We start from the raw sequence: 16,509 nt of genomic DNA on the forward strand, positions 1-16,509 counted from the left end.
AATGTAAAAACAATAGAAAAAACAGTACACAAAATATAAAAAGAAAAGTGCCAGGAGGAGGCAGGAAGCCCAAAGGGCTTATACGAGGCCTCTACCTATGTATAACACAATAAAGATATTAATAGAACATGATTTGTAAACAAAAAAATATAAATATATATAATTTACAAATAATATGATCGCAGTATAAAAATGACGAAATTAAACATGATTGAAATACCTGATTATCCACGACAAGATAACTGATAATAATTAGCCAACATAGTTAACATATCAGATTTTACAGGATGTCAAATCCATAGAGCAACCAAGCAAACAGGGAATAGAGAAGACACATTTTAAAATAAACCCCCCCAAAAAGTTATCAGGGAATGTGTGATAATGGATGTGACAGTTGTTTCTTGCATAAATAAAGTGAAGAAAGTTATAGTTATACCAGGTAGGCCTAGAATACCACTTTACTCCACTTCATCTCACAGGCAATGTTGTACCACAACAATTATTTGACAGATTGAGTAACTATACTTAGGCTACTTGGCAGATTTAGATTATTATTACAAAGCAACCATTAACTGATACATTAATATGATGAAGTATATGTAAAGCTCCCCAGCAGCACATTAAGTAATTAAAATCAGCCCGCCCCCACCTTTTCCAGCTGCAACAATGAAGTGATGAACACATTATTGCATTAGCCTACTAACGGCCATTCTGCAAGTATATTTTGATGCCAATAGGCTACTGAAATACAATTTTGAATACATGAATTTGACTTAACAGAGTATTTCTCCATTGTGGTAGGCGTAGGCCTATTGATTTTTTAAGTAAAAAAAAAGTACCTCCACCACTGATCTTATCTAAATGATCATTGCAGCTGAAAAAGTACAGTGAAAAATAAGAACTAAAACACTTTTAAAACACGTTTGTTTTCAATATAATATTGATTGATTGATTGATTGATTGATTGATTGATTGATTGATTGAATACTTTTAAAACCCAAGAAAGCACTATGGCTTGTTTCCATTGGGGTCCATGTGGATTCAATACATTGAAACATTTAATGACAAACAATAATATACAATACTATGCGAAAACATCATATAAACGAGTAGTAATAAAACATAAAAAATATGTACAGTTTAAACAGCATAAGAACGAGCGCCTTCATTGTAAATTCCTTTGATATTGTACCTATATTATTCCACAGGTGCATGCATGCCCCTAGTGGAGGAGCTGTGTGCCGCAGCCAGCCAAGCAGCAGCTGAGCTGTGTGATATATTTATTACTCTCCGCCCGTCCGACGGTGCCGAAAACAGCCGATCTACAAGCTCACAACGCGTCACCTCAGCGACGCGTTGTGAGCTTGTAGATCGGCTGTTTTCGGGGTTTCCTGTGGCTCGGCGGACAGGAACTTCCCTACGCTCTGCCGCAGCCTGCCCGCCCGCCCATGATAACATCGACCGAAAGGGAAGGGAAGATTCCTCTGCGTCCGACTGCATAACTTTGGAATTAGTCCCACCGTTCGGATATATTTGAACATTAATGGCGTTTATAGACCTATAAACGACACCGACAGTCCCTGGAAAACAACTCCGGGTAAGTTAGAATTGATTTGGTATGTTTGTGGGGGGTTCAAAAACTCCCGTGTGAGTGACTAACTACAACAGAGGAGTTGTATAGTAGGAAAAGTTGTTTCTTTTTTTTGGGTGTTGCCTTGTTTCTGTACAACGCCGCGTCGGTTCGTTCTACTGGCTTATTTGAACGTGTTGTCGTTTTAAATTGAGTTATTTGGTGGTTTGAACATGGACGTCAACGTTTAGTTTCTGCTTTTGTTGTGGGAGGAATGGATGGAAGTCGGTTCCAACAACGCCAATGAATCCACTTCCACAGGCCCGACTAGTGTGTGACTAATCTCAGGCCACGGTGTACAGCGAGGATTATCATTTATATACCCACTACTACTGTATTCAGTGGCTTTACGCTACAATATGCTGCTGCGCTCAGGTAATGTTGTTTAAATGTTGTATAAGTGTGCTATATAAGATCACAACACTGAGATTAAATGGGTTTATTTATTCCAAGTAACTACACTAGTGGGAAACCCAACCCACCAGGTAATGGTATGCACGCACCCCCCAATTTAATCCCCCACCCACATATTGAGTTGTGACCCCGCCTACCACGGAAATAACTTGGTTAATAAAGCTTTTATTCAAGTCAACAGTGTCAGTTAAATCTAAGGGGTAACCGAATAAAACATTCAGTAATTGACACCTGTTTTTTTTTTAAATCGGTGTCTTCCAATTATATTAACAAGTCCAGTTCTGATACATTTTTCACCTTTTCATGGAAATCCATTGAGAATGAGAGGTCTCTTTTGGAATAGTGCCCTGTAAAAGGAAATAAAGTAATCCAGCTTCAAACTGTCCTGATATTTGCTCCTTCCATAAATGATATGTCATATGTGTACATGTACTGAAGGCAGCTTTGTTGTGGTTCGAGGAACCTTCAACACAACCCAATCTGGTATTTCTGAGACGGAAACCTGGTCAGATACCCTTGTATATCTTTTGATATTTACTATCTATAAGTAAAAATCACTTTATAAACAAACAGAGTAATATCATGCACAGGAATTTCACCCTACTGAACTATAATGTACAATGATGCGTTTGAGAACCATCTCTTGTAACAAAGTGCAGTGAGTGCACTATGATATTGTATCCAGGGATGCACTGATTGAGGCATCATGCTTATATAAAATGTCTCCATAATCAAACATCAGCATGATCCTCTTCCTGTGCTATAATGAAAAACATGATCTCTTTCTGTGAAGAGTAACTAGATTTTTGATATGATTGTCTCTGATAGTTTGACTATATGGGGTTTAAAAGACAAATCCTGATCTACCCAGTTATCTATCCCTTACCTCGTATCTCCAAGTTGGAGGAGATAAGTGAAGAAGTGGTTTAAGATGCCTTTTGCATTGCATTGATAATGACCATAAGTAAAGACAGCACTTTATTTTTGCCAATATACAATAATGCACGTGATTTTGTAAGGTAGTCGTATCTTAATGGGAGTATACTGTATTTGTATACTATCAAATAAAAAAGAGATTACAATTATTACATAACTGAGAAGCATTGCGTTGAAACAATCATGTAACTTTCTATAATTGGTTCTCTCAACCGGTCTAATTTGGGACCCAAATTTGGTGACCTGGATACATAATATCCCTCAATTAAAAGCTGTTCTCACAATGACCCAATGTTGTGTCCTGCTGGTTGCAGAACACCGGTCTCATTGAACGTCCTCCAATGACAGAGATGTTTTCTTTTCATGATCATTGGGTGTCATGTTGTCTCAGAGGAAAGAAGGGATTTCTTTCCCCATATGGTTTTATGGGGACACACCCTGCATCCATCACCACCATCATGGGTGGGACACATCTTCTATCCATTCCCTGTCATTGCTCCATTGGGCTGAATGCTGTATGAGACTTGTTAAAATGTTCAAGTGAAGCAGCGGAGACTGGTGTCATTGGGATATTACGACACTGTGTGTTGTGTTGACTAATTAAGGATGGTTGTGAGAATCTAGTATGATGTTCCAATGTTTAGGAGATTATAGGTATATACTTAGGTTACAGAAATTGTGACTTCCGTGCTTCTATGTTCTGTACTGAGAATTCAATTGCCTTTGTCTCAGCTTAAAAACAGATTTGTTCGTATTCTGTCAAAGTAAGAGCATATTTAATGGAAGGTGTATGATTGATAAAAGATGAAGATCAAATTTGTGAAAATATTCAACTTTTTTTGAATGAATATTGAAACAGAACATTTTAGCGCTCGTTCATGTGATATGTTACTCAGATAACATCTTAAAATTGTAGTCTACTACTTTAACCACTTAAACAATATACTTGGTTGACCAGGGTCCCCCAGAGGTCTATCCTTGTCCTCCTGCTTTTTTCCCTCTACACCAAAGACAAGAAGCTCCCAACGATCTGCCATGTTGGCCTATTTTCACTGAATGTTGGTCCATTATGACGTCCAAAATAGGGACGTTAGGGTTCAAGTGGTTAACAGTCAGTGTTTCCCCTAGCCAGAAGCTGAAGGTGTGCGGAACATTTTGGGTTCTCAAAATGCATATTTATGCTCAAACACAAAGTCTTATATCTTATATAGTACACATGCACAGTAATAATCTGTATAGTTTACATATGAATTGTCTCCAGATTTAGGAAAATATACTTTTATTAGATAAAAGTATAGACAAAAGTATACAAATCAGTCAGTCACACATCAACAACTAGTGATGGCACAGATGGCAACCTGCTAGAGAGCATTTGAGCATTATATCAATGCATTTAAGCATTGATATAATCTTTTTCTTTTTTTTACAGAAGAAATCATACTGTGGAGGTCAGATTTAAGGGGTGGCGGACCGCCACTGTTTAATGCATGTAGGGGAAACACTGACAGTTTTTTTTAACACTTCTCTTTTTGTTGTACTTGTACTTGCTAGAAATCCTTCCCCTGTTCCATTGACCTTACTTGGTCTTAGAGTGTGAGTGTACCAGAACTCTTGACAACAGCAAATGTTGATCAGCGGTGACACTGATCACACTGATTGTTAGGTTTAGGCATGCGTTTGCGTCGAGTTAAGGTCAGGCTAATGATGTGGGTGGGTGGTTAGAAACTGAGATCGGGTGACCTCAAACCCCAGTTTCGGAGCGAGTAGAAATTGTGCACCTGTAATGTTGCTGGTTCATGAGCCACAACCATTTTTTACTGCACTCTTATCAATCAGATCATCACTGTATGTGGTCACATCAGGTCTATGGTTTAGGAAGAGTAAATTCTGTTGCATTGGGGAGGGTGTAATCAATGTAATCGCTAAGCAGTGATACTAAAAGTATTTGGCTACATAGTTTCCAAAACTATAGGCTACAGCAAGCATCTTATAATGTAGCCTAAATAACCACAGAAATGAGTGACACGTTGTTGTGTGGCTGCCACTTTCACACATCACATAATATTTTGAAACCAATAATATACCCGATAGTGTGATATGCTGCAAATATATCATAGTAGCCTATGTTGTTGTTTTTTTCTTCACACTTACTCTTGCAGATGGGTAAACTACTTCCTCTTCAGGGCCATGCTGTTCCTGAGACACAAGTTAAAGGCAGAAAAGAAAAAAATGGTGAAGCTGTGTTTTGTTTATCACTGTTGCAAGTGCAACCACAGAATTTGAGCTAGGCCATATTGGTGGAAAGTCGACTGAATGTTTTGTTGTTGTTTTGTTGGTGTTAAGCTATGTGAGCCATATCACAGGCATTATTATCAGAAATCTGGAATAGTAGGAACAGTTCAATTCTTTGTAGCAAAAAGCCTGACAATTAGCATAGTCTTTATCTATGCTACCAGACACAATGCAACAGGGTATCTCAAGTCATAGGCAGCGTAACCTTACCACAGCTGTGTCTGTGTTTATTCTCATATTATGACACTGCAGTGCACGCCTGCTGTGTTATTATTTTCCTTGCATCATTCCACTGTGTTGATGCAAGTCAACCATTAACACCACCACAGTGAGCGGTGAGCATATTAGAGAGGGTTGCATAGCGTGTGTGTGTTCTGTATTAAGGGGGCCATTGAGCCACTTCAAGAACAGGCTACAAGGAGATGCAGCAGAGGCATTTAAAGTCTGCAGACGAGGCGAGAGACACCACACACATCATTGGTTCTTTATGTTCTGTGACTGTTTGTAATTTAATATAGGAAAAGGACTGTTTACTAACTAATAAACACCAACACGTGGTCAGTAGTTAGTTAGTGTTTGCAACTAAAGCTGCATTTTACTGCATGGTGGTGGTGTGTTGTGTGTTTGCCCTCAAGTCAGTACACCTAGGCTTACTTAGGCCAATTTAAGCTGCTTATGGATTCATTCTGGAGGTAGCCATGTCAACCAAATGGCTTACTTTAGTGGACCAAACAGCTAATATGCTGTCATTACTTAAAGACTAATGACTTTCCTCCTTTGGCCACAGTGTCTTTCCTCTCTCTCACTTCATGAGAAGGACACAGCTGTAGACTTTGCAGTCTTAAGAGGAACTGTGTACTGATTACTGAACAATAAATAAGTCACAGGCCAGGGGATCCCTTCCCCATTTTCTAAAGGACGTATCCTGTCTGCAGAACTAGAGCTGACCCATAGGCTAAACAGAAAGTGTAATAACAAGCTGAACCTGTGGCAAGGACACAGGTGCTGTTTGTTATATATATTTGTTATCTCAGCAGGCATGACACTTGTAGGCTAGCTTTCAAATTCTATTTATTTATCTGCACAGTTTTCATAGACTATTCTTGTAGTGTCTCTCTCTACTTGCAGTACATACAGTGGGCTAATTAAACAAGGAGGGTTTGATTTCAGTGCTGACCATCCATGTCCCTCTGTGCTCAGGTTTTTGTCACATGCTGTCTCTTTTGTGTTAGTGTATATGACTCATACTTTGCTATTTTGTAGCATGAAGGCAGGTTTATTTCCTGTTTGATAAGTTGCCTGTTGGCTCCACAGTGTCAGCATGAAGACTGCTTAATATAGCTGTTTCCATTTGGCTTGCTTCTCTTTCAAAAACTGTTAGTTTCACAACGAACTTCAGAGAAACATTAACCACACTCCCTTGTCTCTGACTTATCTCAAGCACCACTGGACAGATCGGTGTAAAACTTTGCATGCACACTCCCAAATAGGCCCAAATTTTCTAATTGGCCTCATGGTGGGGCTATAACAGGTAACATCACGATTTGGCCTATAACTCTTGACCGGAAGGTCATACAATAAAAATGTGTTTTCCCCTGGATTCCTTGGATCATGACGCAGCTCCCCATATAGGCCCCGTCCATTTCTGCCTTACAAGATTTTCTGCCATATTCCGCGTTCTTCAAAACACGATACAAATCACACAGAGGGGCCTCTAAACAATGCAGAGCCTAAAGCAATGTAATTCCCACCCACAAGGGGTGCCACAAATACTTCAAATGTCACTGATGTTTGCCGAAATGTGATTTTGTCCCCCCACCAAATTCGGCACCACAAATGGTCTAGTGAGTCATGAGACAATGACTGTCAAATTGGGTTTGCTTCTCCATACCGTCTGCCTATAATTGCCTTGAAAAATGTGTGGGTGTGTCCCACATCTGTGTATATGAATGTGACTGTGCATGCACAATTGTGTTGCATGCCTGCCGGTGTGCTGATGTTCCTGGCACAGTAATGCTTCATATAGAAGGGCTCGGCGACGACTTCAAATCAATATCACGATTATTTTAAACTTTTGCCTCGATTACGATTATTACATTTTTTTTTGAAAATGACAGATCTACAAGCTCACAACACGTCACATTGAGCTTGTATATTGGCAATTTTCATGATTTTTGTATGGCACCATTGTACAACGAAGTATCAGACTAACAGATTTAGTGGATTTTAAAGAAAATGTAGATTTGTGTCGATCGTTGATAAGGAAAAAAATCCCCAAAAACGTCTTGCTTCTCGGTTATACGTCGGTTATTGGTTCTATCATGGTTTTGGTGTATTTTCGGTTAATTGCCTAGCCCTATCATAGTCAGAAATGTCTCTCCTCCTTTCCCTGCTCTGTGTCCTGCCAGCCTGCTCTTGTGTAGCAGCAGACCTTGCCTGACCTCCTGGAACTGTGTACACAGCCGCCCCCACAGTCCCTTTGTTGTTACCAGTTACCAGTAGCCGGTGCTCGCCTGAGCCACTGTACGTTATGTGTTTTGGAGCATTCCCCCTATCAGCAGGCTGCAGTAGTGAATGTGTGCCAATTGCCAAAGCATGCTGCTGCCTCACTTTAACAGCATCATCGACATTAGAGCTTCCATGTGCAATTATTAGTTTATTGTTAAATGAGCAAAAATTATTTGACCCAGTTGAACAGGGTTTACATAACCCAAATTATCATAGCATATACAGTATATACATGGATTCTTTAAAATAAAAATCATAGATGATCTACTTTAATGTTCAAGTATTTAAAGTTCAGAGGTAGCTTGACAAAAAATGAATCCAGATTATTTATCCTCTTGTCTTTGATGTGAAAATCCAGTTTTAACCACACATCATATGTACTAACTACTAACTAAACTTCTTGGTGGCATCAAATGATCTCCTCTCAAACTGTAACGTCCCCCATCCTAGATGTTGTTATACAGATTAGTATTTCCTCTCTCCACAGTGGGACATTCTGTTGTGACTGTAATAATCACAGCAAGACTGTGGACTGATGGGAAAACACAATTAACAATTAATTAAACACTAAAGTTTAAAATAAATAAAAAAGTGTGCGATTTGATTGGAGTTCTTGTTTGTGCCGCAAAAGGGGATGACTGGCGCTTAACCGCTTTTCTGTTGTTGTTTTCTTTTTTTATTTATTAATGCCCTTACAGCAGAATGACGTCCACGGTGACTTTAGAAGATGCCCTGTCCAACGTGGACCTGCTGGAGGAGCTTCCACTCCCCGACCAGCAGCCTTGCATCGAGCCCCTGCCCTCCTCGCTCATATACCAGGTAGGCCTGTGCCCGTCACAATTATTACATAATCGCCTAATTGCAATTATTTTAGATAACAGATTTTTTTTGTTATAATATAACAAAAAAAATAGCAGATCAAAAATGTTCAGCTTGTAAACCCACACATTTTGAAAATATTACTTTCAAAATTTGTGGGTTTACAAGCTGAAAATTTGCTTGTAGATTGGCAAAAGTAAAAAGTTATTAAATATGTAAGTTATTTGTCATATCTGCCATGTGCAACTTTTGTTTACGAAGCCTAGTAAAAGCCAAACAGAAATGTAAATGTTCTTCATAGTGTTCCAATGTTAAATTATTCAGAAACACAATCGTTACACATCGTTAATCACAATTATTTGAGTGTCAAGTAAAATTTCATAATCGTGACAGCCATAATACCAGGTACACACAGCTATCCTCAGTGCTCACATATAGCAGGTAGACAGAGGATATGTACCACTTTATTTAGCTGCAGTCACCACAGAATTTTAATCTGTTGCTTTTGATAATAAGCGTTAGATGGCATTACGTTAGGAAACATTACACTAAATCATTAGACAAGAAATGGCTGAGATAGATTGCATTGCAGAAATGCAATGTCCCTCTGTATTCGTATAATGCTATACGTCTGTTTTGTAGTTTTATAACAGGAATTCTACAGTACTGATTTAGCTTTGTATGTGCATGATGTTGGCATCCATACTTTGTTTGTGCATCCATAATTGAATATAATCTTTCATCTCTCTACAGCCAAATTTCAACACCAACTTCGAGGACCGCAATGCCTTCGTCACTGGCATCGCCAGATACATTGAACAGGCCACAGTCCATTCTAGCATGGTAAAGTAGAAAGATCTCTTTTGCTTGAGAAATTACCTCATTTATTTTCTTCCTCTTAACTTTCAGTTCTTGCTCCCAGCTCATTATGGACCTGGGAAAAACTCAGAACACCAGAACAGGGACAAAAGCTCGGTAGAGAAAATGGGTATGGATAAGCATTTCGTTGAGTGAAGAGGCTTGGCTATCCCCTGTGAACATTCGGACCCGGCTCGCGGACAATTGGGTGCTTTGGCAATTATTGCAGGAATGGTACTGCTTTGTGTCTAATTAGTGAGGGATAATTGCAGGTTTAGAGCCAGGGTCTCAATCAAACAGTACTTTGTATGCGGCCTGGGCTGTTTTGAAAGCATTGGAGCGCTGCCCTGCCGACCTCTGAGAATAAATGACTCGCACTGGAGGCAATGGGCCATACACACTTTCTCGTGTGTGTGTGTGTGTGTGTGTGTTTGCACGCACGCGCAATAGGGCTGCCAACAAATATTCCACATTTCAACCTTTATTCAAATTGTAACAACTAGCCCATACCCGGTCGGCCCAAGACACCAAGACACCAAGACGGACAGACAGAGGTTACTCCAATTATATAGTAGGATTATATAGTAGGATAAACGGACACTTGAATGTGAGAATTACGGTTCAAATAAGAAACGTCACTTGAACCCCAGCATTCATATTCTGGGGGGAACATTCGTCAAAAATAGCAGATCAAATAGCAGATCTACAAAATAGCAGATCTACAAGATCTACAAGTTGCAACTCAGGTCCATTTTACTTAGAGGGTTTAAGTGCTTAAAAATGTTTGAAAAATCACAGTTACTTACTTTTTAGTCATGCATTGATGGTGTTTGTGTCTTTGAATCAGAATGAGATGTTGGAGGAGGGGCAGGAGTATGCAGTGATGCTCTACACATGGAGGAGCTGTTCACGTGCTATACCACAGGTAAACGGCACTGTCTGTCTTCTGCTAGTCCCAGGAACATTATACGTGTGATAACACCCAGTGGAGATAAATGGTGCATTTATCTAGCGTCTTTTCCTAAAGTGCTTTCTAATGTGCATTGCATTCACCCACCCACACACCGACAGCAGAGGAAACCATGCAAGGCACCAACCTGCTCATTGGAAGCAGTTAGGGATTCAGTGTTGGTGTGTGAGATTAGCTATGTGTTACTTTTAGATTCACTTACTGTAAGATGTATTAAACATAAAATGACCTGGACAGGCTTGGCCAGATATTGCATAATAGCGATATGGAACAAAGCCTTTCTTAAGCCAGCCTTTCTTCATTTTCACTCATCACCTCACTCCCTCACCGTCTCTCAGGTTAAGTGCAACGAGCAGCCTAACAGAGTGGAGATCTACGAGAAGACCGTAGAGGTGCTGGAGCCGGAAGTCACCAAGCTGATGAACTTCATGTACTTCCAGGTAACACCGTCTACCGTCCACCCTTCACTCTCTGAAGTCAGTCTAACTACCACTTGGTGTTTGGTTGACATAATACAGGTTGGGCTGGGCGATAGATCAATTATTTAGATATGATAGATTGCAGTGAATCCTAGGATATAATAACCAAACATGACCTCGTCTCTGTTTCACAAAATAAAATAAAAGGATTTGAGTAAATAATAAAGACTTATAAAACATCGTGGCGCATAGATGAATTGTGTCTTTAACCACTTAAGCCATATTTAATATACACAATGCGACATGTTGTGAGCTTGAAGATGAGATATTTTCAAATTGTATTTATTTATTTTTTAATTCTGAAAAGTTTTTAAAATTGGTGAAAACTTTTGCCTGTAATGAAATGGTAGTTGAAATGAGTTTTTATACAGTTTTTATCTGGTTATGCTTGTTTTGTATGTCATGAATTCATTTAGTTTTAGGATTTATTTATTTAGATTGACACAGACTTTTTTTGCACAATTTATTGATACATTTTTGGAGAAACATAATTCAGTTTTCTTTTTAAATAATTTGATGCTGTTTGCAGAAGAAAATAAAAGACAAATAAAGCAATCTTGAATCTTGAAATGCCCAAAATACAGACACCAAGGTTAATGTGGTTAAGGATTGGTGTCAAAGAATATCGAGAATTGGAATAATAAAGTGATAACAAATCCCCTTAGCACCTCTATGCATTGGCACACATTAAATGATTATTGACATTTGCATTGCATTACATTTACATGATATTACGTTGTCTGCGTGACACTCATTGGGCTTTACTTGTTCTCTTTTCTTTCTTTATTTCAGCGTACAGCGATCGATCGTTTCTGTGGGGAGGTGCGGCGTCTGTGTCATGCAGAGCGCAGGAAAGACTTTGTGTCGGAAGCCTACCTGCTCACGCTGGGGAAGTTCATCAACATGTTCGCCGTGCTGGACGAGCTGAAGAACATGAAGTGCAGCGTCAAGAACGACCACTCCGCCTACAAACGGTACGTAAGCCAGAGCTTAACATCTGGAGAATTTGGGCCTGCTAATTACTGGTTTGGTGCTCCTGTATTAAGGGTTATTGCAGTGGTTCTCAAACCTTTCATTTCAAGAACCCCCAAATGAATATGAATTTGGCGGCATTATATGAATTTGCCGATTTGTGTTGTTAGAAAATATTCCTAATTCTTCAAGTGTGCCCTGGACCGCTGGCGTCGCGGTCCAGGCACCTAGGCTCGATGTAGCCTGACAGCTCGTTGCGGCGGCCTTTGCTGCATGTCATTCCCCATCTCTCTCCCCATTTCCTGTCAGCCTAACTGTCCTATCCATAAAGGCATAAAAGCCCCAAAATAAATCCTTTACATTTTTTTTTGCCGAAGCAGGAAAGAGTCATTTGTGTTTTAACAACCTTTGCTTGACCTCACTTCAGAAAAGGTCAAGCCATCAGTTTGGTAAAAACCACACTCAATTCTTAAAAGTAGGGCAACAGATAAGTAGTATCCTTCAATTTGATTATAGGGAGTTTAGGCGACCTGTTTACCAGGGTGGACTTCCTCCACTCATAACATTAAAAAAAAATCTGCTCAACTGAATGTTGGGGGTGAGGCAGATTTAGCAGGTCGAACACCTTTTTCCAACATTTATAAAACATATTTATTGTTTATGTGAATGCCAACTTATAACATAAGTACTGTCCACCCCCCCACATTACTTGAATAGCCAGCATTTATAACGATCCGTTGCCCTGCCTTTAATATCAAATTGACACTAGATGGCAGTAAGGGTTAGTAATATTCTCCAAGACCTTATGTGTTGTTCATGGTGCTTGACAATTCCTGGGTGCACCAACGTAGCATGCTTTCACAGAATGTCATTGGCCCCTCATGTGTTCCCTGCAGAGCGGCCCAGTTCCTCAGGAAGATGTCTGAACCGTCGTCCATCCAGGAGTCTCAGAACCTGTCCATGTTCCTGGCCAACCACAACAAAATCACTCAGGTTGGACTGAATACGCTGTGCATTCAACTGCTCACAAGAGGGTTTTTCCTTAAAAACCCAATAAGACCTGAGGCCGATTCTACAAATGCCTTCTATATCAGTAGTTCTTTTTCGAAACACTTTCAAGATTTGTTCAAACATGTTTAAAAATAGCAGATGTACAAGCTCTCTGCACGGCACAAAGTGAATCGCTGTGAGCTGGTATATCTGTTATTTTTGAATAGCCAACGCTAGGATCTAAAATGCCACAGATGCTCTTCCGGTTTTAATGGGTTAAAACATGGAAAAGTTCCGAAATAGTGCTTCATTGTATTTTAGGTTGTTAAATATAAATAACCACTCAAGCTCTGTATATATGTACTTCTTTGTACCACGAATATTGAAATGAGCTGATCTATAAACTCACAACACGTTGTGAAGCAACATGTTGTGAGCTTGTAGATTTTTGAAATGTTTTGAGATTTTTCACCCATGATCCTAGGTTGAAAGTGGTTAAAGAGTTAGGCCCGCCGTTGTTTCCCATGTACTGACATTTGTTAAGGAAAATGTCATAACAGCTATGTAGTGTTATCAATATATTGCCTAACAATGTATTGATATAGCAATATTTTAATATTTTTTGTTTTTTATTTGTGTTTTACAGCTAATAAATACAATTTCTGATGAAGGGTTGTTGCTTTACAAAATATCCTCAGGCGCTAGGACCCTGCAGCATTCCTTTTTCAGTGTTCCTTCCGTGTAGACAAACCAAACGCTATAATGAGCTGCAAGGGGTGTCGCTAAAACAGACAACTAAAATGAATGTGATTCAAATTAATTAAAGAGATAATGTACAAAATGATGATAAATGCACATCTGAACATAAACTGCCATCTTGAAATTAGTTAATGTGTTTACCCAGCAGTCAAAAACATTACTTTTCATTTTATAATGTGGAAGTTTTACACAGCACATTTTAGAAACTTTTACACAATATATCTCTAAACTGATTATTCAATTACTGAAATCTTTGCTGAATTATCTCTCGTTCAATTATTAGGTTCATAATTTCACTCAACCTCATGTATATTGATTTTAGACTATCTCCACCAGCTCCTCAGAGTAGCGTCATAAATGGCCAGACAGTGGATTTGGTAACCACTTATAAATATCTCGGCTCCATTATTGACTATCGTCTGAAATTTGACTTCAATACTGAAATGGTGTGTAAGAAAGGTCAACAGCGCCTCTTCTGTTTAAGGAAGCTAGCCAAATTTCAGGTGGATAAGTCATTGATGATTTTATTCTACAGAGCTTTCATAGAGTCTGTTATTTCATTTGCTGCCATTTGTTGGTATGGAAACCTTGGCATTAGACAGAAAAATGTGACCAGCAGGTGCTTAAGAAAGCATCTTCTATTATGGCAGACAGCTCTCACCCCCTAAATTCTGAATATGAATTATTGCCTTCCGGCCAAAGGTTAAAGACCCCTGCAGCTAAAAACAATAGGTACAAATTCTCATTTGTACCTACTTCCATTCGTGCCATCAATAATAGCAGCAGGAGGAGGTAGCTATGAGTAGCTATTATTATCTGGATCTTGTGATTATGTCTATGTCTATGTGTGTCTTGTGTATGTATGTTTACTGTGTGTTGGAGTTTCTTACTATCTGCTGTAACATAAATTGCCCAGTTTGGGACATAATAAACTTGAACTTGAACTTGAACTCATTGCCATTTTAATTTGTCGTCGTTGTCGTCTTGAACCTTGTTCTCTATTGCTTTCAGTCTTTGCAGCAGCAGTTGGAGGTGATCAATGGATATGATGAACTGCTGGCAGACATTGTCAACCTGTGTGTGGAGTACTATGAGAACAAGATGTTCCTCACGCCCGGTGATAAACACATGCTGCTAAAGGTGAGCTCCCACCAAGCCAGTATGGATTGTTCATTAACCCATTCAATCCGGGAACGCATCTGTATCCTTTTTAGATTTCTTTGGCAATTCAAAAATAGCAGATATACAAGCTCATAGCGTGGCACTCGGTGCCACGCTATGAGCTTGTAGGTCTGCTATTTTTGAAAAATTTAGATTTCTTTTGCAAATCTTTGAATATATATATTTTTTCCAGACCCGTACACAGCGCTGATTAGTCGACGCAGTCAGCTGTGTAAAGCTTCATTTGTGCTTCGCCATAATGTGGCGGTGTTGCGTATCGAAAATAGCAGACATACAAGCTCACAACGTGGCGCGTTGCGACGTGTTGTGAGCTTGTAGGTCTGATATTTTCAACGCGCAGCACCATCGTACGAAGAATAGGCTGATCTATCAGATAATCACAGCGCACTGTCTGTGAGGCACAGCAGCAGCAGGCTGTTGGGAATGAACCCACACTGACATTGTCAGATCGTGGTAAAAACTTTAAATGATTATGATAGGTTTTAATGGTTGTACTACTTTATCCAAATAATAATATTAATAATAGGCTTAAATGATAAAATAGCCTAATAACAGCATTTTCCCAACCGGCCATGGTGGCCGGTGATGTTTATAATTAACGGCCAATTAAAAATTTTATCGGTCAATGGCCGATAAATACCGGCTAACGGAAACACTGATACAAGCTCAGTGAGCTTGTACATCTGCTATTTTTGAATAGCCATAGTATAAAATAGTGGTTTAAGTGGTTACACCGATGCTTTCCCCGGTCTTAATGTGTTAATGAATCTGTTATGAACTGCCTCTCTGGCATCCGGATCCCTGCTGACTATTGACTGTTGAGTTTCGGTGCAGAAGAGTGGAAGCACACTACATATCGTTGTCGTCGGGCATAAACCTCTTATCTCCATATTCTATGTTTTTATTTCGTACAATAACGCCCCACTTGATCATACCACAGCGTCACACAAAAGCATTAAAAATTGCAGATCTACAAGCTTTGCGCCGCGTTTCGAGCTTGTTGATCTGCTATTTTTTTATTTGAATCCTGAAAAGTAACAGTTTTGGACATGTGCGGTTTCCACCCGACAGAGACCATATTTAACCTCTTCACCGGTGGTGGAAAGTAATAAAGTACATTTACTCAAGTACTGTACTTAAGTACGATTTTGAGGCTCTTTTACTTTGAGTATATTAATCTTTCGATACATTATACTTCTTCACCACTACAATTAATTGACAACATTAGTTACTAGTTACTTTGCAGATTTTGATTATTATTAAAAAACATATATTAGCCACAAAATAGCTGATCTACAAGCTTACAATTTGTCACAAACGCGCTGTGAGCTTCCATCTGCTATTTTTGAAAAATATTTATACATTTCTAAACTTGTGAAATGGGAAATGCCGCATAATGAGTCCTTTTATTTTTGTTGCCAATACTTTTGCATTTCTACTCAAGTAAATTTTGAATGCAGGACTTTTACTTCTACGTATTTCTACATTGTGGAATTGCAACTTTTAGTAAAAGTAAAAAATCTGACTACTTTTTCCACCACTGCTCTTCACCATTTCCAGGTAATGGGTTTCGGCTTGTACCTGATAGACGGAAGCCAGAGCAACATCTACAAATTGGACGCCAAGAAGAGAATTAATCTGACCAAGATCGACAAGTTTTTCAAGGTGTGTGGAGGAGCTTGTGTTTAATTTACAGTCCA

At 39.2% G+C, this 16,509-nt stretch overlaps 1 protein-coding gene across 2 annotated transcripts in view; it reads left to right on the forward strand.

Annotated features, from left to right (window-relative positions):
- Nucleotides 1-1,406: 1,406 nt before the first annotated feature.
- cyfip1 (cytoplasmic FMR1 interacting protein 1) overlaps nt 1,407-16,509 on the forward strand; it is a 43,838-nt gene continuing 28,735 nt past the window's right edge. Inside the window, exons 1-9 of one of the 2 annotated variants that reach the window (XM_080431355.1) lie at nt 1,407-1,597; nt 8,479-8,599; nt 9,353-9,442; nt 10,305-10,382; nt 10,766-10,867; nt 11,699-11,880; nt 12,775-12,871; nt 14,639-14,767; nt 16,370-16,474. In XM_080431355.1, coding sequence (XP_080287481.1) covers nt 8,483-8,599; nt 9,353-9,442; nt 10,305-10,382; nt 10,766-10,867; nt 11,699-11,880; nt 12,775-12,871; nt 14,639-14,767; nt 16,370-16,474 — 900 coding nt within the window. In that variant the 5' untranslated portion in view covers nt 1,407-1,597; nt 8,479-8,482. Of the gene's footprint in view, nt 1,598-5,193; nt 5,213-8,478; nt 8,600-9,352; nt 9,443-10,304; nt 10,383-10,765; nt 10,868-11,698; nt 11,881-12,774; nt 12,872-14,638; nt 14,768-16,369; nt 16,475-16,509 lie in introns of those variants that run through there. The other variant, XM_080431356.1, reaches the window with a different exon arrangement.

This window comes from Gymnoscopelus braueri, assembly GCF_963280865.1.
Source record: "Gymnoscopelus braueri genome assembly, chromosome: 6".
Classification (NCBI taxonomy): Eukaryota; Metazoa; Chordata; class Actinopteri; order Myctophiformes; family Myctophidae; genus Gymnoscopelus; species Gymnoscopelus braueri.